Source organism: Patagioenas fasciata, chromosome 2 (genome assembly GCF_037038585.1).
Source record: "Patagioenas fasciata isolate bPatFas1 chromosome 2, bPatFas1.hap1, whole genome shotgun sequence".
Classification (NCBI taxonomy): Eukaryota; Metazoa; Chordata; class Aves; order Columbiformes; family Columbidae; genus Patagioenas; species Patagioenas fasciata.
Window position 1 is genome coordinate 20082287 of NC_092521.1, and position 22335 is coordinate 20104621.

At 36.5% G+C, this 22335-nt stretch overlaps 1 protein-coding gene across 1 annotated transcript in view; it reads right to left on the bottom strand.

Annotated features, from left to right (window-relative positions):
• Positions 1-2217: 2217 nt before the first annotated feature.
• The window catches only part of EMC2 (ER membrane protein complex subunit 2), a 38907-nt gene continuing 18789 nt past the window's right edge, over positions 2218-22335 (bottom strand). The window contains exons 6-11 of the mRNA XM_065832226.2: positions 13103-13188; positions 12891-12950; positions 10379-10460; positions 9153-9263; positions 7397-7501; positions 2218-2627 (exon numbers count right to left, since the gene is read on the bottom strand). Coding sequence (XP_065688298.1) covers positions 2541-2627; positions 7397-7501; positions 9153-9263; positions 10379-10460; positions 12891-12950; positions 13103-13188 — 531 coding nt within the window. The 3' untranslated portion in view covers positions 2218-2540. The remainder of the gene's footprint in view (positions 2628-7396; positions 7502-9152; positions 9264-10378; positions 10461-12890; positions 12951-13102; positions 13189-22335) is intronic.

The following is a 22335-nucleotide window of genomic DNA, read 5'->3' on the forward strand; positions in this document are numbered from 1 at the left end:
GAAAACCTATTCTTCAATGCAAACCAGCATCAGTGACATGTTACAAAATCATTTACTAGAACTGGAAAATGACTTTTACAAAAATCACATTATATCACAGCTTCACTTCTGTACCCTTTGCTTGCTCAGATTGCAGGGCATTTCATACAGTTACTTCCCCTGCAGACACAGGATATTAAGGTTTTTTTCCACTTGAGTACAGAAAAAACCTTGAATTTCCATTTGCTGCAATTCAATAGTTCTATCAAAGGCTGCCCATGCATTTTCATATGAGTAATTTATTTTATCATTGAAGTAAACAAATATGTCAGAACTATTTGATAGGTTAATTTATGAGCTCTATCTATGTGGGAATTATGCCAAAGTACAAGCACAAATCAGAGCGCTAACAGTCATTTAAAAAAAGATACTAAACAGCAGTGAAAACTAGAAGGTTATACAAAGCCAAATGAGATTAAATTTGTCATCGAATTATTGAAAACAAGAAGTAGAACAAGCATCCTTACAGAGAAACTGATATAGTATATGCCCAAGTCAGACCTTGTTATGTTAGAAGTTGCCTCTGAATAAAATTCATACACAACACTTTCCAGCAGTACAGATAGAGATGCCGGCTGCACAAGAACGCTACACTGCTGGTTTTTAATACCTTGGAGGTAAAATGTTACACACCACTAACTATCTGAGTTTACTGTAGAGCTTCCCACCATTTTTTAATTTTAGAATATAACCAAGTTATTTGAGTTGTAGGTAAACTTGAAAAAAAGCCTGATGAGGGTTTAAAACTCTAGATGGCACACTCATACAGTAAAAGACTATAAATCTGGACAGAAACACACAGGTTCACCACGAGATTTTCTTGGTTTTCCACCTGAAACACACATAATCTATCTGCAAACACGGTTCTGAGGCCAGTTTGTGAACTACTGTTATAGACGGATCTGCACTAATTCCCCAAGTTAGAATTGAGTGATTTAATGTAATACTAGGAAGTATTTGCAGTTTTATATTTCAGTAGGACTGAATTAAGATTCCACATAAAATTAATCCCTGCGGCATAGCACCCATCCTGTAACACTATCCTACTCCAACCTACTTCATGGGTAAGGGGAATGAGATCTTACACGTCTCTTACAGGCACAGCCTCATGCAACAACCAAGCTTTGAACTCACAGGGGAAGCTTTTGTTGCTGCTTTGTTTTTAACCAGCTCTGCTTTGTTTTACTACAACAAATCCAGAGTCATAAAAAGGACATTTTAATACACAGCCTTTAACCTACTCATCCGTACAGAGCAGGCAATATAAAATCTGAAACACACATGAGCCTGGATGGTGGTTACAGTCATGAAGAAAATGACATCACAATATTTTTATTAGAATTTGTCAAGGGTATATAGCTGCTGTTACGCAGTCTTACTGAAGCTGTAATAAATGAAATGATAGCTGTGTAACGGAATTGCCACTGTACACACATGAGGAACATCCAGAATGATCAGAACTGCAAAATTCATGAATTAGTATTTACTCAGATGAGTAAATAAAACAAGCACCTAAAAGACAAATGAGACATAGATTCACAGTGCTCTAGATGCTTTGTGCTAATGGTGTAAAACCACTTCTATCCTCCAGTAAGTACAAGGCAGTCAAGCAAGCTGTCTCATCCTCACAGCCTGTGACACTTGGTTACTGTGGAGCAGTTAATACACCACAGCTTACACCAGGGTGCAGGTGCACCGAGCCGCAGGCGCAGCACCAGCACAGAGCAGCATGCAGCGTTCAGATGGTTTTGGAATTCACGATGTGAAGCATCTGTATAACAATAACACGCAAAAGGAATTAAAAAAGTGCATATGCATATTCTGACTGGAGAACTATGTGGACATGGAAGCATTTGGCCGCTAGGCCACAGAGCATGTCTTTGGCCTTCAGCCAGTACAGAAGTCCCTCTGAAACAAAGGACACCAGGTTTTCTCCATTTCTACAGTACTGGGTATTGGCTTATTAATAAAACCATTAACATCAACTTTTTTCTCTAATTAAGTGTATTTATAATCACTCCTTACTGTGTGGTAAATATTTACCAGAAAGTATACATCCGTAGTGTGCTTTTACTCTAAAATATGCAAATAGGAGAAAAATTTCTCACATACATTATTCATCTACATACATACATTGGTAATTTTTGTTTGCAAGTCCAATAACTCACTGTGATAGTCTTTTAATCATTTAACAAGTTTATTTCTACAAATTACGGCATAAGAGCAGGTACTGTAGATACAAAAATCTAAAGAGACTGATGTGCAGCACATGTCATTTCTTTATGTTGTCTTCAGGGATAAGTTATTCATTTCAGTGGGTATTCAACACCTTTCTCATAGCAGCAATAAATAGGAATTTTACTTTTCATAAAACATTATCTTAGATAGCAAGTTAATCAATACAAAATTAACTTTTTAACAGTACTAGAGTAACATAATCCATAGGTCATTACAGGTTCATCACAGAACTGGAAAATTTAATAGTGGATCTTTGTGCCAACCTAAGACTGAGTGATTTGCAGTGTCTCCAACATGTCTTCCACTGCCTTCAAAGAGTATTTCGTTTCTTTCTTACTGCGACCTGCAAACTAAACAGGAAAAATTATTGTTGTCATATATCACAAATTCTGTGGATAGATCCTGTGCAAATAACAGTTCTTAAGATTAAGCACGAAAAATTAACTCCAACTACTAAACACCTAAAAGCACAGCCTCTTTAATCTTTCACTACAACTCAGCTTTTTTACTAGAATACAAGCTATGTCGGCCTTTCTCTAATAAGTAATGAAAAATAAAACAGAACTCCTTAATTTCGCTCATTTGCTCTAAATTTGTATATTCAGCACTAATATTACACTTTAAAATTCAACTTTTCTGAACAGAGATCTTCCTGTTGTTTTGTTTGCTCTGTGAACTTTCACATAGTTTTTCTTTCAGGCTCAAATTTTTTATGTAATCCAAATTAGATTATATTCATAATTTAAATGGTAACAAGACTTGAACCTGTTATTTAAGCCAATCTATTTTCTTTTTTTGTTATAGCGAGACAGAGAAAGCTCTACTTAGCAAAGTCTACTACAAAATAATGAAGTCATCATATCATGATATTTTATCGCTCAAAGGAACTATGAGTGATGACCTTGTATTTGATTGTAACCTACTATTACAACAGCAATTTCAGGGAGTGTTTGAAATAAAGTCTGTCTTGATAACAAAGAAAGATACGGCTTAATAAATACTACTTATGGCTTTAGATTCCTTAAGACAAATGCAGGCAAGTTTGGGAAAGGAAGGGGTAGCAAGGCACGAGATGTTGATCACCCCACGCTGACCTCACACAGGTTTTTCTGACTGTACTGACAATTCCCATCCCTCATCAGCCGTATCTCACACAGTGGATTTATTGACCAGGTTGGTCTTCAGTCAAATGAAACTCTCAAACATTTTAATACACCTGCATTAAAAAGTTTTGCATTTGGGGTTGGGAGGGGTGGTAAAGACATTACAGAAGTAGCTACTATAACTTGCTGCTAGTAAAATAGCCTATTCTCTACCTAAATGTTAACATCTAAACACTCAGTAAATTTTCAATTTAATGTTTTTTATTTCTAATACCACTGATGTCTTGCATAGTTAGCCCTTGATTTATAATGTGTCTCTTCTCTCTTGTAATTAACTTAATTTAGCAAACTCTTCATGACCTGTTAGGAAAGATTAAGTCATCAAACGCAGGTAATATCACACCAGCAACAAGCTGCAGGACCTGTTAACCTGATTCTGACCCCCAGGCTACAATCTAACATTGGGATTCTCAATCAGTACCGAGTCCTTAAAAAGGTAGTCCTGGCACAGTAAATGAAAAGCTATTTCAAATTGAATAGTTAGGAGAACGAAATGTTATTGTGACAACACTTTATAGTTAAAAGACATACTGCAAATGCCATATTTTCATATTTCGTATTTCCAGATCTAGAACTGATGTGCCATGTTTTGACTCTAGTGTTATGTATAAGACCATTCCTCATGTTTTACGGTTTCCATAGTGACCCACAGTAGCCAACTTCAGAGGAACACCAAAGATTTCTCAACACTCTCCTGGGTGAGAGACGTAATGTTTGCTCAGATCTGACTTATTGTAAGATCCTTCTTTTATTCCCACTAAACGAGAATAGTCCCAAGCAGATACTCAGGAAGTCCAAATCCTTTCATAAAAACAAGCAAATGAAAAAACAGAATGCAAACTCTTGACTGAAAAATGGTTTCAAATTCAAAGAATTCAGAGATCTCGAGAAAAAGCACAGAAGCCTGAATATACTGTGGTCAAGAAGCGCGCTTGGCAAGACACACTGAAAGCACACAGAGGAAAGCTTCAAAATAAGAAAAATTTTACTTATTTTACTGCTCTTCAGGGACACTGAAAGCAAAAGTGACATAAGGCATTAGTTTAAAAAATGTTACTTGCTAATTTCAAGAGTGGCCACCTTCCTGATACTGACGTGTACTTTAAGCTGAACAAATAAAATAAAACTCTGCGTCATAACAAACAGAAGTGCACTTGGAAATGTAATCACTTCAAATTTGCCCTGACGAACAATTATTTTGTCTATTCTGCCATTACACAGCAATTTGACTGATTGAGCCGGAATCCATTTCTTAAAATCATGATTTAATTTTCTGTTTCCCAAATGGTCTGTAACAAAATCACCTCTCTCCAACCATAAATAACGTGTGGATTGCTAACACAGAAGAATTTAGCAATGTACCCGAGAAGCATGTATCTGGAAAATTACTACGAGTAGGATCAGATTAAAGATTTTCGTGAGCATTAATCAAAGTTGCCTGCCTCTGCTGAAACGCTTCTAGCAGAGGACATGCTAAACCAATTACCTAATTGGAGAGCACTGGGTAGCCATATTTTGTTTCGATGTTAAAGTGACTGTGACTCGTGTCCTCACTCAGAACAGACACACGTTCTTCACAGGGTCTGCACAGAGAGTAATCCAGTTTCCCAGCGATAAGGCAAAACTAAGCTTGTAATAATAATAAACTTATAAGAATTCTTCCAATAATGAGTACTTCTCTAACATCTGAAATAAAAGATTAAAGTTGTCGTCTTTTTTTTTTCTTTCCTTCTTTTTTTCCTTCACTGGGTCAATTAAATTTAAGTGGCCTAGATAATATTGACCTTTCTTTCCAAAGCATGTGTTAGCAGCCAGGAATTCCAGCTCCATGCAGAAGCCCAAGCTACAAACCCTTCCTGTCTTCCTTTGAAAGTTTACATTTCTTCTAGATTAGGCACAGATGAGAAGTACTAATCAGCACAGAGGGTTATGTATTTAACATCAAAATAAGTATATTAACCAGACGGAATGTCAAATATCTGTGCTTTTCAAAAAATTATTTAATTCAACTAGTCCTTATCACCATATTTTCCTGTAAAGAACATGCTGTACAGTCCAACCAACGTTCGTGAAAGTAAGGTTTTCTTTTTACACCCAGAGATTGTTTTCTTCTTTAAATGACAATAAACTAAAAAGTTCCTCTGGTTTCATACAGGAATGCACAGGAAAAACAAAAATCAAGTGCCAAGGCAAACAGCCTGAATGAGAGAATAAATTGAAAGAAGGGGACCAGTAAAAATATTTCAAGTAAATTGCATATAAAATTAAAAAAGCAACTACAGTCAGTGCTAAATTTGGAAAAACAAAGGCAGTTTTCCAAAATTACTGAGCAAACTGCTGGTAATCCAAGTTCAAATCCAGACTGAAGATGGGGAAAGATCTCACTGCAAGACAACTGCTTGAAAGTAACTTTTTGAATTAATAACTTCACGTATTAAAGCCACAAATTCATATGATTTGTCTAGGTACCCAAGTCAAGACTCTAAATGCATCTTATTGTCTAGAACAGGACTACAGGAAAAACTGCATTTAACAATATAAGGAGATCCAGTTAATAAAAGAAGTAAATGCCAAACTCAACAAGCCCTTAAGGCTCTTATTACACTTTACAAGTGCTTTGGAAAATGCAGGGACAGTGGGGAGGATTTATACAGATAATACAAATATCTAGCTCAAAACCTGGCTAGCCAGCCCTCCACTGAAGGGGGAATGCTCTGAGGGCCTCCACTGGCACGAGCGACCAAGGTTTCATCCTTAGGGCCAAACGATGACAACTTCCAACCACTCAACACGCCAAAGGAGCAACAAATCAATACTGACTCACAGGGGAAACTGGCACCTACTACATCACCAAACACCGTCTGCTGCAGCAGTTCGACATTGTAAGTCTCTGACATAAACACTGAGAGGCCCAACCCTTGTGCAGCCCAGTGGGGCTGGGCTGGGGCAGCCCTGTCCAGCTGCAGCCACCACAGCTGCTTGCAGTGCTTCTGTGAAGCGGAACAGGGTGGCCACACCATTCGCTCACCAAACCCTAGCTCAAGTACTTACATTTTCTGTATAGCTAAATTCCCCCTGATTCCAGTCAGATATGGTGTTCGTCACTTTGTGTCCCTAATAGCTAAAATGAGCAGCTGAAGTATGCAATGGATCATAAAAGTATGAAGTCACAAAGAAGTTACGGCATATGTTTTAAATACGTTAGTCATGTTAACGTGATCTGTTCTGGGAAGCATCAACCAAAAATGCTTGACATAGGATGCAAAAGACCTTCACAGAAACAGTGGAACTGCACTTCTCAGAAAAAAACAAAACAAAACAAAACAAAAAATATAGAGGCTTATAGTACAAAAGTAAATATAGATGTTTACGCATACCTTTTGCAACAGACTCCTAGTGACTTCAGGAAGCCTTGCTTGTGGCCTACAAATCTACATTTTCACAACTCAACAGGTATTTTTCTATAAAACCATGCAAAACCGACTTCAGGAACAATCGCTAAGGTAGTTATTAGGAACACCACTAAATATGATTTTAAAAGGTCAGAATAAACTGAAGGAACACAAAATTCTAGAATTTTCATTTGTTTTCTAGTAAAATAGAAGTAGCTGACCAAGTTACTCTAAGAATTAAGACATACCGAGTTTTATTAAAATATTTCACTGTAGAACTGAGTCTTGGAGGTCAGCATTACACTATTGTACATTCAGTTAATATTAGTAGAAAAAAAAATCTGTCTAAAGCTAATAAGTAAATAATACTAATTAATAACTGCAAAATCTCAAGCTTACATTAATTAAGACTTACAGGAAATCAAACAAAAGTAGAATGCAAAAAATCAAAGCAAATTATGCTAATTTACATGTCATATCTAACCCCTTGAACAGCAGCTGACACAAATGCAGAAAAGAACTAGAGAGCTTGTTAAGAGTATCATAGAACAATAATATACTAACCTGGTATGCTCTGTTTATTTGGTTAGCTGCCCAGCTGGCATATTTCATATTGTCTTTTTTCATTTTTGCACTTGCTTTTGGATTGGAAGCGATATGGCTGGCAGACTAGGAATACAAAAATTAAAGACGTGTAACTACAAAATACATGTGCATGACAAAAACTGAGAGCATTCAGCATCTTTGCAATCAAAGCCCCACGCACAGTGACAGCAGAATAAGAGAAAAAATAAAAACAGTTACTGGTAAACAGTATCCAATTAAGAACGAGCTAAACTTTCTTAACAGTTGTTTGTTCTAAGCTAAACTAGACTTCATTTCAGTTATGTACCAAGTCAGGAACAAACCTGGGCATGGTCAGCAAAACCAGGTCCTAAAGCCTAGAACAGCATTACAAAGAAACTGGGAGCCAAAGGGTAGGACAGAAGCAGCGATGGCAAGCTGTGCTTGCAACCACCACATGGAATGTGACAGCAGCAAAGCCGAGCAAACCAAAGAACTGAAACAGAGTATACATGCATTTTTTTGCAGTAATGAACCTGTAGTATGTAAATCAGGGTTTATGCGTATGACTTTCAGGCACTGCCAAAACAAAAAGTTTCTGAAATGCTTGGGTTATATTAGCCCAAGGCTGTCACCCAGTTCATCATGGATAACAGGTTCTAAATCTGCTTTACAGACTGAAAATCACAGGCAGGATATAAGATCTGACAAAAGACAAACCAAGCTTGGCCACAGTAAACCCCCAGGCCCATTCTACAACCAAAGCAGAAGTCTGTATGTATACACACCTTAAAAATCAGTTTAGGCCAATAAACAGATTGGCTATAAAACTTAACTCCTAGAGAGCTAAATGACCTAAGGAACAGCAAGGAGCCAGTCTTTTTGCCTTCTCGAACATAAAATCACCAACCCAAAAATCTCAGCAGATGGGCAGAGAAGATTTGGTCCAAGTCTCTTTGATTCTTAAAGGTGATGCCTAACAAGTCCTTGAAGGGAAGCTCCTATTGCCTGGTGTTTATAGGAAGTTATCTGATTGATGAGTCTCTAAATTGCCCCTCTTCCAATAGACAAAAGGGTGGCCTAGACTTTTTTTCTAATAAAAAAAAGTAAACTTCTTTTTTTTTCCCCTAAAAAGATCTTTTAGAAGATCTAATATCTAGAGGAAGATCCTCGATGGAGCAGCTTTGGAGAAACCAAACAACTGGTGCCAGTACACACCACCTGCAGTTAGCACAGTCATGGCTACACTCAAGCCAACAATGCTGTGCATGCAAAAGACTCATTTTGAAAGTGAAAGCAGAAAATTGTATTGAGAAATTAGACTGAAATTAGAAATTACGTTAAAAAATAAAAAAACAAACACACAAATAAATAAGAAAAAATAAAAAGCTGGTTTAAAAAAAAAAGGGCTGAAAAAAAGCAGTCATTGTACTGTGCTGGTACCCTTCAGCAGTTGAGCATCCTGTAGAGAGTACGACTTTAAATCTTTTTTCAAGAAGTTACCTTCATGTGCCAATAATTATAATTCTTTGGAAAACATGGGCAAGACTTAAAGGTTAAAACCACTTCAAGTAGGGAGTACTTACTGGCATGAAACTGCCCATACTCAGTATAATAAAAACACTGTTAATAATCTGACCCATTAAGTTAAACCAAAAGAAAAAAAAAAAGAACAAACAGCAAATAGTCTAGGATAATGTACACAGACAAAAACGCACACAAAATTATAACATGGAAAATATATAATCATGCTTACCATGTAAAGTCCAAACAAAGCTCTCATATTTCTGTTGTTAAGCTTCAGCGCTTGTGCAAAATACTTTCTTGATAGCTCAAGGTTTTCAAGCCCCCCTTGAGTGTATTTAACCTGTAAAAATTATAAGCTCCTGAGACTTGCACATGTCATCCATATCTCAGGCATTCACTCTTAAAGCAGAGATATTAATGAAACTTCCCTTCAGGTTTGTTTCACATGACATTTCAAATCAGGCTAGCTCTACTAAAGAGCTCGAATTTCTCTCCAGCCAGTATTTGGCCTTTTCAATATACAAATTTAAAAATATTTAACTATAGGAGGAAAAAAGTCAGCATTAATTAAATTATTTTATTTTTGCACCTATACAAACTTACAACCTTGGGATAGTGTATTATGAAAAGCAACACAAACTTTTAATCTACAGCTAAATTCTGACTGCTATAAATCCATACTAACCCTATATTCCTTCGGCACACCATTTCACCAGTACACAAAATACCACGACGCCTTTCATTACCTATTCAACCGCAAAATAGCACACACAGTTTAGAAGATTATTCCACTGTTTTTCTATTCATTTTGCCCGTTATTAGATCAAAAAGAGGGATAAATACTAGAAGGCATGCTTCACAATCTTTCTACCAGAAAGCTATTTAGACTTTCAAGTTTTAATGTTAACCCAATTTTAACCACATTAACAAAACACATCCATTCTAAGCAGTTAACAGCATAGTTTAGGAAAAGAATAATATACATCCGAATAAAAGAGTGTAAATGGCTAAAAACCTTGAGCTAAAACTTCTAAGGGCCCTCTCTCCCTCCCAGTGTTCTTTCAGGCAAAATTTCCTGTGTGGATTCCAAGATCTGGCTCCACAACAACAGGCAATATATCACAACCTCCTAGGCAGCATTGTTGTCGAAAAGTTAAACTTCTCATGCACTTTATTTGAAAAGTGTATAAACACTTCAACAAGAATAGCTCATTTAAAACAAATTTTTATCTTTGGTAATTCCTGCCCTTACTCTCATATTTAACTTAGTCTCACTGAGTAAGAAAACATATTTTCCTTACATTTTAAGTTCTATGAGATATTAACATTCCCTATGTACTCTTAAATCTCCTAGGGAAAAATTAAAGAAACCATTTTTATTCCATTTTCACCACTTCAGTAACATGAAAACAGAATAAGTATTCAAACATAATTGATTTTTCTGAAAATACTTACTTCAGCGTATTGCTGACAATATAAGTGGTTGTGTGGATTAGTCATCATAAGCTCCTCTAAGCAGAAGGCGGCCTTTGCATAGCTGAGGAATATGAAAAACAGTGACAATATGAAACAGAGTTTACAGCTCTTCATTTCAGTTTCTTTACAGCACAACAAGTCTTACTTCCCCCATAACTTCATGACTCATAATTAATAAAAATATTTTATTTTTAAATTATGTTTGAAACTTCAAGTTGTTTTCTTTTCTTACATCACAGATAGTGAAAACATAGAAAATTTAATAGCCTAGGTATATATGGAACAGCTGCTGGAAAGCATTTAATATACTCATTTCTTATTAATAAGTGCCATTTCTCAGCAACAAGAGTGGCGAGTAGAAACAGGCATTAGGTACTACAAGACATTGAAGTCAAGGCTACAAAATAGTTCATTTTTTTTTCTACACGAAAATTCAGTTACCTGCGGATCCCCAAACCAAAGTACGGACTAGAGCACTGACACTATCAGTTAACTTCGTCTGCTCACTGTCACTCACAGAAGTGAGACTGAAAAACCACACTAAGAACAGTTCTAAAAATCAAATAGTTCAAATCTGTGTAGGAGAATAGCATCATGCCATCCAAATAGGCAACAACATCATTGCAAAAGAAAAGCCTAGTACTTTAAATGAAAGCTTTCAGAAATAATTAAGAAGTCAAGCTCAAAATGTAAGTTTATTTAATTATAAAAATCTTAGCTTCATAATCTTTCAACTAATAGAGTTTCCTGCAGAATTTGCATCTTCTACAGATACACGATAGCACTGTTGCAGAGTTTACAAGATAGGATTTCAAAATTCAGAGATGCGGTATTTATAATGACAGTGTGCGTAGATATTTAATATCAGAGTAAAAGCAATTTAACAATTACGAGACAATATTAAACCACAAAATCTGTAAAACCTTATTTCTTAAAATGAATATATTGTGGTTTTCTCCTGTTCACACTATCATAGTTGTGTATATATTTCAAATATTAATTTGGAGACAAAAGGATAGCCATCTCATTCTCCAAAAGCAGACGCCATCATCCTCATAACGGAACACAGCCCAGAACTGAGGGCGATATAAACCTTGTACACTGAAGTGTGTTTATGAACAATGGTAATAGCATGGTGATTTCACATTGATAAAACAAATGAGCTGATGAATTGTTCCCTCTTTTTAAAATCCACTTTTAATTGCTTTTTAGCCAAGATTCCAACTTTTTCCCTAATAATAATAATAATAATGCTGCTCATAAAAGTACAGTGAGCACTGTCAATTTTTTCAATGAACTGGAGAAAGTTCTACTTTTTTTTAAATTGGAATTACAGACCTAGACAAATACAAGCAAAAGCAATTTCTTCCTGTGGTTTTATTACACAATTTTGTAATAAAGATTATAGCAAAAATCCAAACCAAACCAAACCACCAGTAATGGAATATGTACGTTTGCACCACTCTATCACTCACTTTTGTACTGACAGATCTGACAAGCTTAAATATCTTTCTAACCATTTAAAAAAAATAACAGCTAGTTTCTTGGAAAAGTGGCTGGCAAATTTCCCCAAACAAATGGAAATCTGGATATCAAAATTCTAAATTATTCCTTAAGTCAGCATTTGAAAGAGTTAATAATTATTTTCTGTCAGAATGGGGTGGAAGGAGAGTTGATGGGAGAAAAATGTTTTCATCACAGTGAGAACGGCTATTTCTTCCATGAGAATTTGATTCTTTTACTACTCTCTAGAAAGGAAGGAAGGAAACAATGTGGTATAATTCAGACTGGGCTAAAGAATTAAAGAGGGGGGGCGGGGAAAAGATACGTCTTTGGTTGGAGGTTAGAATTAATGCTGTGATATTAGAAAACTTGCACTAAAGCTTTGAGCTAATCCTCTCACACTGTGATTTCCTCCTGTCACTACAGCAATAAAAAAAAGCTAACAAAAACATTAAATACCCAATAAGCAAGTTACTACAACATTCAGCATTCTTGATTGTGTTGGGTTTTGTACCCAGGCGACCAGATGCCTCTAACTCTGTACCCATGTTTTTTGTTTTGCTTTGTTTTGTAGAAGTTACTAGAAGTTCTTGCAGAGGTAAGCTAAAAGAAAATCAGAATATGAGTTGCTGTGATCAACCAATTTTGGAAGAATTGAAATCTATAACTATCACTTGAATGAAAAATTATGGGAAATAAGTGCTGCTTATACTCAAACCACTTATTTTAAAATATCGGATTTAAATAAATGAACTAAACATACAGGGAGTTAAGAAAACTGTTTCTGTTTAAAAATCAAATGCCTTCTTAAAGCATTTGGTAGTCAAATAAAGTCGGTAATTATTTCCTGCTGATGCTTGTTATACTGGAAATGAGACAGCCTACTTTCTAACACCAGTCCTTCGAAAAAAAACTCACTGAGGTCTTTGACTTACACAAAGTAGGTTTCAACTTAACAGTTTTTATGTGGACTTAGCAAGCAACTTACTCGTGTTCATTGATGTAAAGTTCTGCAAGTTCATGCCAAGCTTCTTGGTCTCCAACAAATCTGTATAGAGAAGAAAAAAGGAAAGAATGTGCAAGGGATTCTGTAAACGACCAGCATGGAAGTAAAAGCGTAAATCAAATGCAAATTCCATTTTAATTAAAAAGATTTATCAGCATAGCAAAACACAACCTGTATTCTTGTAAGACACTCACTGTTCCAGATACTCATTCAGCTCTCGGATGGCCTCAAGATTTTTCCCCTGGGCTTTTCGAATGGCAATCTTACGCTTTCTTGCTGCCTATGGGTTGACATTAATAAAGGATTAGGGTCTCATAATTCCCTGAGTTTTTGTAAAGAAAGCAATTTGACTGTGCAAATTATTATCTCAATACCAGTGGAATTCCACTGCAGAGCAACTGCTAGGTTGAAGTTTATAAACATACCCTATGACACCCCACTGAGAGACTGAAAACCTCTTCTTACAATCACATTATATATGCTTTTCTTTGGAGGCACAAACTGTATGCATTATTTCATTCAAATAAATGACTGTCCAGATTCTGATAATTACAAAACAGCAGGGGATGCTAATCTTCAGCCATTCCAAAGACCCCCACCTTGTCATTCACAAGATCCGTGACTATAGAGGAGAGACGGTGACTGAGTCTTAGAGAATCCCACAGATGTGTCTTGTTGCCACTGTATAAATAGGGCTTTCAGCCATTTCTAGAGGTTCTTGGTGAGTGCTGAATGCCATCTTTAATTAATGTTGAGCACACATCAATTTCATAAATGAGTCTCTCATCATTCTTGGAGCACAAAGTAGGCTCTTCAATGTAAATGAAAAACAAAATAGTCATTTCAGTGGCAAAACTGAGCAGTACTTTGATATTTGGGTGGAAACTTTATTTCAACAGAAACAACACAAAATGAGTTATAAGAATTATAAGGTATTTAAATTTTGAACTCCATAAAAGCTGTTACAGAGCACCAGGAGAAAATATACACAGAATTTTTACAGTTGAATATTCTGTACTTCAATCCAATATTCCAGTTTCTGAAGTATGTTAGTTACAGTTCTCTAAAAGCAGTTTTCAGACCTCTAGGAGTTGTGAAGCAAGACACACCGGAGGTGTAACCCAAAACAACAGACACCTTCCCGGCAGCCTGACAGGGTGTGGGGCAAACAGCACCACACCTTGGCCAGCCTGAAAGTCATCACAGCGGGGATGTGACAGAACAACAGCAAACCCAAATTCCAGTGGAACAGGCCTCAGAGAAGGAGCTGCCATGAGCCCCAGCCCTGCCTGTGGGCCTGGCTCTTCTGGGATCAGGAAGGAGCAGACACACGCTGGTGTGCGTGACATGTCTGCATATACACACACACATGCCATTTCTCCACGAGGTAATATTAATTAAAAAGCACACACTTTTCCAGCAACAAAGTCCCACTGCTTATTGCCCTCATAGCTCTCATCCCACTTCATATGTTGTACTGAGGTTACACAGTTGGAGATCATCTTACAGAAGCCTGGACAGCATGGGAAGTCCTGAACAAATCCTTAAACAATTTGAACATCTGAATTTAAGATAGCTCTAAAATTAGTTTCTTCATGATGTACCTTCCTAAGATCACAGTCATATAGTTCTTGTATTTTTACAGTATTTTAAATGTAACTATTCTCTTAAATAATTTTAGTCTTTGGTCATAATTTAAAGAAATTTATGGCTTCTGGAAGAAGAGGAGAATGTAGCATTGAAGTAAACTAGTTCAAGTTACCCAAGCAGAATAGCCAGAAATGCTTTTAACACTATCTGTAGGTTTATTCTTTCCTTCAAGTGCATCCCCTTCTCATCCCACACAAACATACAATCGATGAAAATCCAGTGAAAATTACTCATGAGGAAAAAATATTTCACTCTTCTGCTTCAACACGAGGCACAGGCCAAGAGAAAATTTATCGGAAAGATCAAGAGACAAATTAGGACACAGGCAGAGTGGTGGGGTTACCCACAGTCATTTTGTTTCCCGCTGCTGCTTTGTCAAACTGCAACCTGTGAAGTTACATTCATCATTCTACTTTAACTGGGAGAGATTTGGCTAAAAGCCATAACAGACTCTGGAAATTTTAACTGCTGACCACATTTATCACTATAACAATAATACACACTGTTTATTTTATTTTTCAGTTTTACAAATAAAGGTAACAGCATAATTAAACTTTAAAAAAATATATAAAAATAATCCCACGCTTATCTTATTGCTGCTACTAAATTAAACTAGTACTGAACAAAACAAAACAACCCAAACCCATCGCTATCCATCACAAACGAGACTCAAAGCATTTCATAGAGCAGGTCAGTCACTATCCCACTGTGGTGGGAACACCAGGGCAGCATTGGGCTCCTGCCCAAGGCCGATGTCACACAGGGCAGGTGGGGACAGCGGCAGGCACAGCCAAAGGCATGTAACACCCAACTACAGCTTACAAAGACACAAGATTTTTTTGCAGGTGACAGACTATTTTAAAATCTAGCTTTTCGATTAAAATTCAACCATTTTCAAAATTTAAAGAAAAATTTATCAAGAGATTGAATGGATCAAAACTAAACTACTTGAGAACTGCACTAATCTGTTTAATACATAAAACCAATCGATGCTTCTGACAACTTAATTTGCAATGGCAAACAGGAACAGTCTACATCAGCCACTTTCCTTTTTCATTTCTAATGCAACCCCTTCAATTGCATGCAAGTCAGTCCTCCGCATGAGGCTGGAAACAGATTTTCTCCACGGTTGCTTTATTTCTTAACCACAGCACGCCCCAATAATGCAAATCACTGGAACCTCAAGACAACTATCCCCAGTCACAAATATAAGCTGATGTTTACTTATAACCAGCACACCATCTACAGTAATCAAATAAGGAGAATAAAAGGATTAGACATCATTAGCAGGTTCTGATGGTAGCACTTAGGAGTAAAATGAATTACGTATTTATTTGATGAGAATTATTTGCTTCTAAAATGCACCACATCCACAAGAATTCTTAAAAATTACACTTCTTCTTGTCTGAGAAAAGTAGAATTTGAAACTTCCTTTTTTATCCACCTTCTTTATCACCAAAAATAAAGCAGCGACTGGTCTTGAAATCTGCACCCTCTTCACCCTCAAATAAACCTTCAAAAATGCCAGGATAAGTCAGTTTATTTACAGAGAACTCTTAGTTTACAAAAAAGAGGCTCAGACGCTCAAAACAGTGCTGGTGTTCAAAGGATGAAAAAATGCTGTATAGTAGCAGAGAATTTTTGGAAGTCTCTTTACAACTGCTTGGAAAGCATCAAAGAGGATGTAGATTTGTTTGAGAGGGTTTTTTTAAGTAATTACTAACATTTTTCAATCACATAAATAAAGTTATAATAGATATTCTGAATGCATTGCCAAGGGTCACATATATATGTGTTCAGAAGATCTGACTTTCCTAGCAGTGATGAGACAGACTAAAAATAAAGAAAATAAAACACACCACTATTGCCTTTATTTGTATTCACAGACTCTCCCAGCTGACTTTCTATCTTTTCTTTGAATCATGAAAACTATCAGTTAGAGTTTGCGGGTTTGTTTGTTTTGTTGTTGGTTGTGGGGGTTATTTTTGTTTGTTTGGTTGGTTGGTTTTGTTTGTTTGTTGGTTTGGTCGGGGTTTTTTGTTTTTCCAGTAAAACCTGAAATTCAATATGACTGCAGTGGTCAACGCTTTAAGAAAAACATGTGAAAAGATCTGCGCTAAAACCAGGACATAGGTCATTTTGTGTGCTGTAAACCTCTAATTCTTATTCTGGTTTATACTGTCCCCAAGCCCCTGTGTAGGTCCCTGTGTGCATCAGCTTCCTCCTCAGTGAGCTGCTTACTGAGCATCCTGACGAAAGCAGTGACAATTTACACACATAGTGTCGTTTTTTCTTGATTTTTCTGTATTTCCATCAAATTAAACAAAAATGCTTAACTGCACAGAACCACTGCCAACATTAACAACTGCTTTACCAGACAAAAACTGGTTCTTTTATAAGGAAAGGCATATTACCACCAATTCTACGAAAGCTTTACCCAACCTTTGTTTGATACACCCAAGGTTTATTCCCTGCCTTAGTTTCAGCTGACATAAGAAAAGCAGGCCACTTCACATGTTTTATTATTTTTCAGGGCTTTGTTCAGTAAAAATCTCACATTTAGAACACCAGCTCATCTGTAGCAGACCTGTCATAAGATACTAAAAAACTGAAGAATGCAGAGTACAAATCTGTTCAATCGTTAATTTCAAGTCCACTAAAAATAGTCACAAACAAGACTTGAGATTATTTTGAAATCTATGAATCGTACCAAAATAGTCGTAACAATTACGTTAACAAAGATAGAAAAATAACATTCAAGAGTTACATTTAATTTCCTTGCATCACAACTGTAAGGTTTTTAAGAACAAGCCTGATTAAAAAAAGAAAAAAAAAAAGAACTCACACATCCTTTCTCCTTCCACCTTAAATCGAGAGGAAAAAATGAAAATTTCAGTGCTGCAACAAGATCTGGAGTGTTTGCCCATGTAGAGCCTACAACACGGAATTCCCCATATCAGTTTTCCAGAGTTTAAAATAAAATGCCGGAATGGTTATTGCCTGATTCTGTAAATCAAGCATTCTTAATGGAAAGATACATGCCATCTTAAAGAAACACTTGTACAATAATCAGCATCATATGGACTAAGGTATTTCAGTATGTCACATATTTATTAAACAGTGAACTTTCCAAGCCTTTTCTTTAAAACACCAGTAATCCCCAAACTGGCACAAGAACTAATCCTTCATTTGTCATGATTTTTTTTAATTAGGATTAAGTAGACTCAAAGTGAAGTAAGGATTTGAGCATTTATCAACTTCTGCATTTGATTAGTAAAATATACCAACAAGGAGTCTAAGATTGTTCTAAATTTCATGGTTGCAAAGAAAGTATTAGTGAGAGGATTTTCAGGGACTGACACCTCTAGGAAGGGAACAATTTCAGATCTGTATAACTGCTGCAGTGTTAAACAAATGATATTCTGCACTTTAAAAATAAATGCTTCCATTTTTTGGATTTGTTTTTATCAAGGACTCAGCATTTTAGAAAATGTGCGTTTGGTCTGACACATTAAAATATTTTCCTTCAAATAGCAATATGCAAATCCAAACAGACACATAAACAATTACAACAAATATAAAGGGAAGGAATTACACGGATGTCACAAAATACCACATAATCTGAATACAGTCACAATAACAACTGTACTCTTACCAGACTTAGAATTTTTTCAAAGTTAACCCTGGAAGACAGTTAAATCAGGCCAAATCTGGCAAATGACTCTGTGCAGGAACAGAGCTGCTGAGGTGAAGCTGCTCCTTCAGGGATATTGGCAAGGCATAAGCAGCAATGGTGAACACAACTTTTCAAGAGAGCTCTAGGGGGAATCCAATAAAGAATCTTCCACAAAGTCTAACATCAGTACATAGCAAACTGGTAGGAGCTATAAAGGCTAAAAAGCTAGGAATCAGACAACATGAAAAATGTTACATACCAAAGAAGAGTAAGAACAGTTTATGCAGAGGAAAGTAAGGCTTCCCCGATCTACCAAAGTTCTTCAAAGGAGTCACAAAGAGTGTGGATGATTAAAGATCCATTTAAAAGTCAACTTTTACTTCAAAAATAATTTCAACAAGACCTCTCACTCTCAAGCCAAAAGCTCTGAAGGAAATTCAGCTGCTATAGGGTAAGAGGGGAAGGTTTTCATGTGGATAAATAAATTAGTCAAAAGATATAAAACAGAAAAAAGTTACTGTCTCTCAGTGAGTTCTCTGCACTGAGAATCCCAGAGTCACCTGCACTAAAAACTACTGTTCAGCAACTTTGGAAGTGACCTAACAAGGGAATTAGCAGTGATGTGCTGAAGTTAGTTGATGACAATGAGTTATGCAAGTATAAAGAACAAAAGTCAACAGCAAAGAACGGCATTCACAACAGTGAATGTCAGCATGATAAAACAGGCCCTGACATTTAATCTAGTTAAAGGGTTGCATATAGGGTAAAACAGTACTAATTTAATTTACACAGAAAAGCTGTCTGAATTTGCCCACTTAGGAAGGAAGTGCTGGAGTTGCAAGAAAGATATATTTACATATAAAGCATCAGTTCAATATTCAGAAGAGGTCTTAAAAAACAAACAAAACTATGCCCTCCAAAACCCACAACACTGCGATACTGGAATTGTCAGAAAATAATATAGAAGAGAATACAGCGGTGGCATCAGTTTGCCATTGCATAATTCCATAATGCTCTTGCATTTTTAATACTGACTGCAGTTCTCTGCTCTCCTTCTTCACCCAAATATAAAACAAAGCAGGATGGACACTCAGAACCGCAGCCTGGTTTGGGGCACAGAATGAAAACAAGAACTGCTGGACAGATTAGGACTTCTCAGCTCAGAGGGAAGAAAAACGCAAAAGATCCCTAAAAATCACAAGCATGAATAAAGTGAACAGAAAGCAACTCTTGACGAGGGTATCAAACACAATTGTTATACTGAAGGTTTGAAAAACAAAGAAAATGAGAGATTTGCGCAATCCATAAATTACAAAAGTTCATTTCTGAATGATTTTGTAGACACACGCACACCAAACTTATAAAAATCCAAAAAGCAGTTTAAAAAAAAGCAGAAATTTAACTAAGAGCTATTCAAAAGCAGAAATTTAACTAAGAGCTATTCAAAACAGTTACCACTTCTGGCACAGGAAAACTGTAACATGAAGATAAATAGAAATCAGCAGAACGGACAGAATATACTGTGATTGCCCCATCCTTATCCATTTCTCCTTGTATCTGCTATTGGTCACTGTCAGAAATAGGACAAGTAAAATGGACTTTTGGCATGACTCCAGGATAGCAGTTCTCAAATACTTCATTTCAAAGGACAAAATCTCCACCAACATTTAAAAGTGCTACAGTCACAAAAATAAAACACAGAAAAAATGCTGGAATGCACTCTGCTCTCTCACTTTGCCTATCTTATGATTGAACCAGATATTTTTAAAACCTCAAAATGATAAATGATGCTCTGTCAAAAGAAGAAAGCATTTCTTTAGGATGCACATAGTGCATCCCCAGCTCAACCATGAGTCCTCCCTCCCTGGGAACCTTCTGAAGCAGCAGTTGCAGCTCTTCACCCCTCTCATCAGCTCCATCCTGTACCAGACACAGTGCCAATCCATCTTTTTTTATTCCACGTAAAACTACCACCACACATAGTTAAGGTCAGGACTAGTTGCATCTTTCCTGGCAGTGCTAGCATTGTATTTAATGAAACATAACACGTCACATCAGAAAATCCCCCCTATTAGTAGATACTTCACTTGGTGAGCAACTTTCTTTTTTGTAACTTAAGTGTCCTGTAGATAAGTGCACAAAGCCTCTGAGAAGTTCACAGGAGGTCTCTGGGTGCTCAAAGTGAATGCACAACTACTGCAGGAGTTTTAAAGAATTATCACTGTTCAGACGATAAATAGATATCCAACGCTAAGACTCAGTACTAATTATTGCCATATTATTTGCAAGAGACAAGGAACTGGGGAAAAAAGGTTACTTATACAGTCAAGAAGGTAGTAATGCATAATGGTAAGAAAACATTAGGAAGAACGAACTCAGATGTTCATTATATATAGTCGATGCCTATTTACATGATATACAGTCCTAAGATTTTACTCGGGATCTTTCTAGTATCTGGATTCCCATATGTCTTCAACCACCTCCTGTACCTCTTCTGAAACATGTCCAGCTTGGCTAGAAAAAGAATCTCAAAATACTCTGAGAAAGTGTAACTTGATGTGACCGTACATACACACTTGTTCCTGCCCGCTCCCATAAACAACAGACTTGTTAGTGAAGTATTTTACAAACCCTGAAATACAACAGCTTCAGCCAGAACAGCGTTATGTTCTGAAAATTCTATTTTTAATTCTTCATTCACCCAATTACATTACTAGACCCAGGAAGTTAATGAGATTATCCACATGTCCTAAGCTAAGCAAGCATATATAGTGTCTTCTCGTATTAAAAGCTTAGTTGAAAAAGCAAGAGAAACAGCAGAAGAATTATCCCAATAAAGACATCAGATTTTCTGTGGATTAGAATTGGGGCAGAACTTCATGTCTTATCTCACTTTCTCCTGGTGCTGATCAAGTGCTCTACCAGGGCAGTGGGTCAGACACCAGCCTAAGTCTTGAACAGAGGAACTCCATCTTCTTCATGCTCCTGGACAGGACACCTCAAGAAGGGCTTTCACCAAAAGCAGAATCTTTGCCAGGGCAAAATAATGCAAAAAGACATTCAACTTTATCTGATACAGATACGTACACACAGTTTAAAAATTCTTCATTTCAAATTCATTCCAGAATTGAAATCAATAGAAAAATCAGAGCGCTAACTGCCTGCTTAGGAACTGAGTCCTAACTAATTTTGCAGAACTGGGCTTTCATCTGCTCTCCATATGTAAAATGTCAGCCTGTTTCATCTCACATGGCTGTTGTGGGACAAATGAGAGAAAAAAAACACATTTAAGATGCTACTTCCATTTGTAAGGTTCTTATGCAAAAGTCTCATTCCCAGAAATGAGGACTTATATATCAAATAGAAAATACCGACATATCAATTCCAAATTTCTTGCGGAATTTTACACAAGAAATCCACCCAAAACATAAACCCTAATGTAGTACCCAGACCACTAACAGAGCTACTGAGAAGACTGTGAAAATCACCTTGCAATGTAAAAATGCCCAGGGTTTGTCGTATTACAAAATTATATAAAAGTTCAGCCATTGTATTATTTGAATTTACAACAGATATGTCTAAACAATAACTACTAATACCTACTTCAGAAGACTACCAGTCATTTTAAGGGCAGGCACTTTTTGGTATTTTTTAAGTAGCATGCTTGAGTGTTTAGTCTCATTTCCAGAAGGTGTGAAGTGCACCTGGGTTTTCTTTAGTGAAAAAACAGAAGTTCCATTTTGCAGAACAAGTTTGGCTACTTGCAGCATTCAAATGGTATACATCTTCACTATTAGAGCCAAAACAGTTACTGACAGAACTCATATACACCAGGTACTACAGGGAGTAAGAGACATTTCACCAGTAGGTCTCAAAGATATTTACTGGCGGTACAAAATACAGTGCCACAAGAAAAAATGTCATTTATTTTTTAAGAACAAATGAAATTAAAATAAAAGCACCCAAGATTTAAATGTTAATACAAGTCCCTCTGTTCTGATCTCCTACCTATCCCTCAAGCCATCTGTTCCTGTACATCTGACTTGACCTCTGTTGTCAGCAAACCACCCAACCTTCCATTACCTGTCCCTCTCCCTTTTG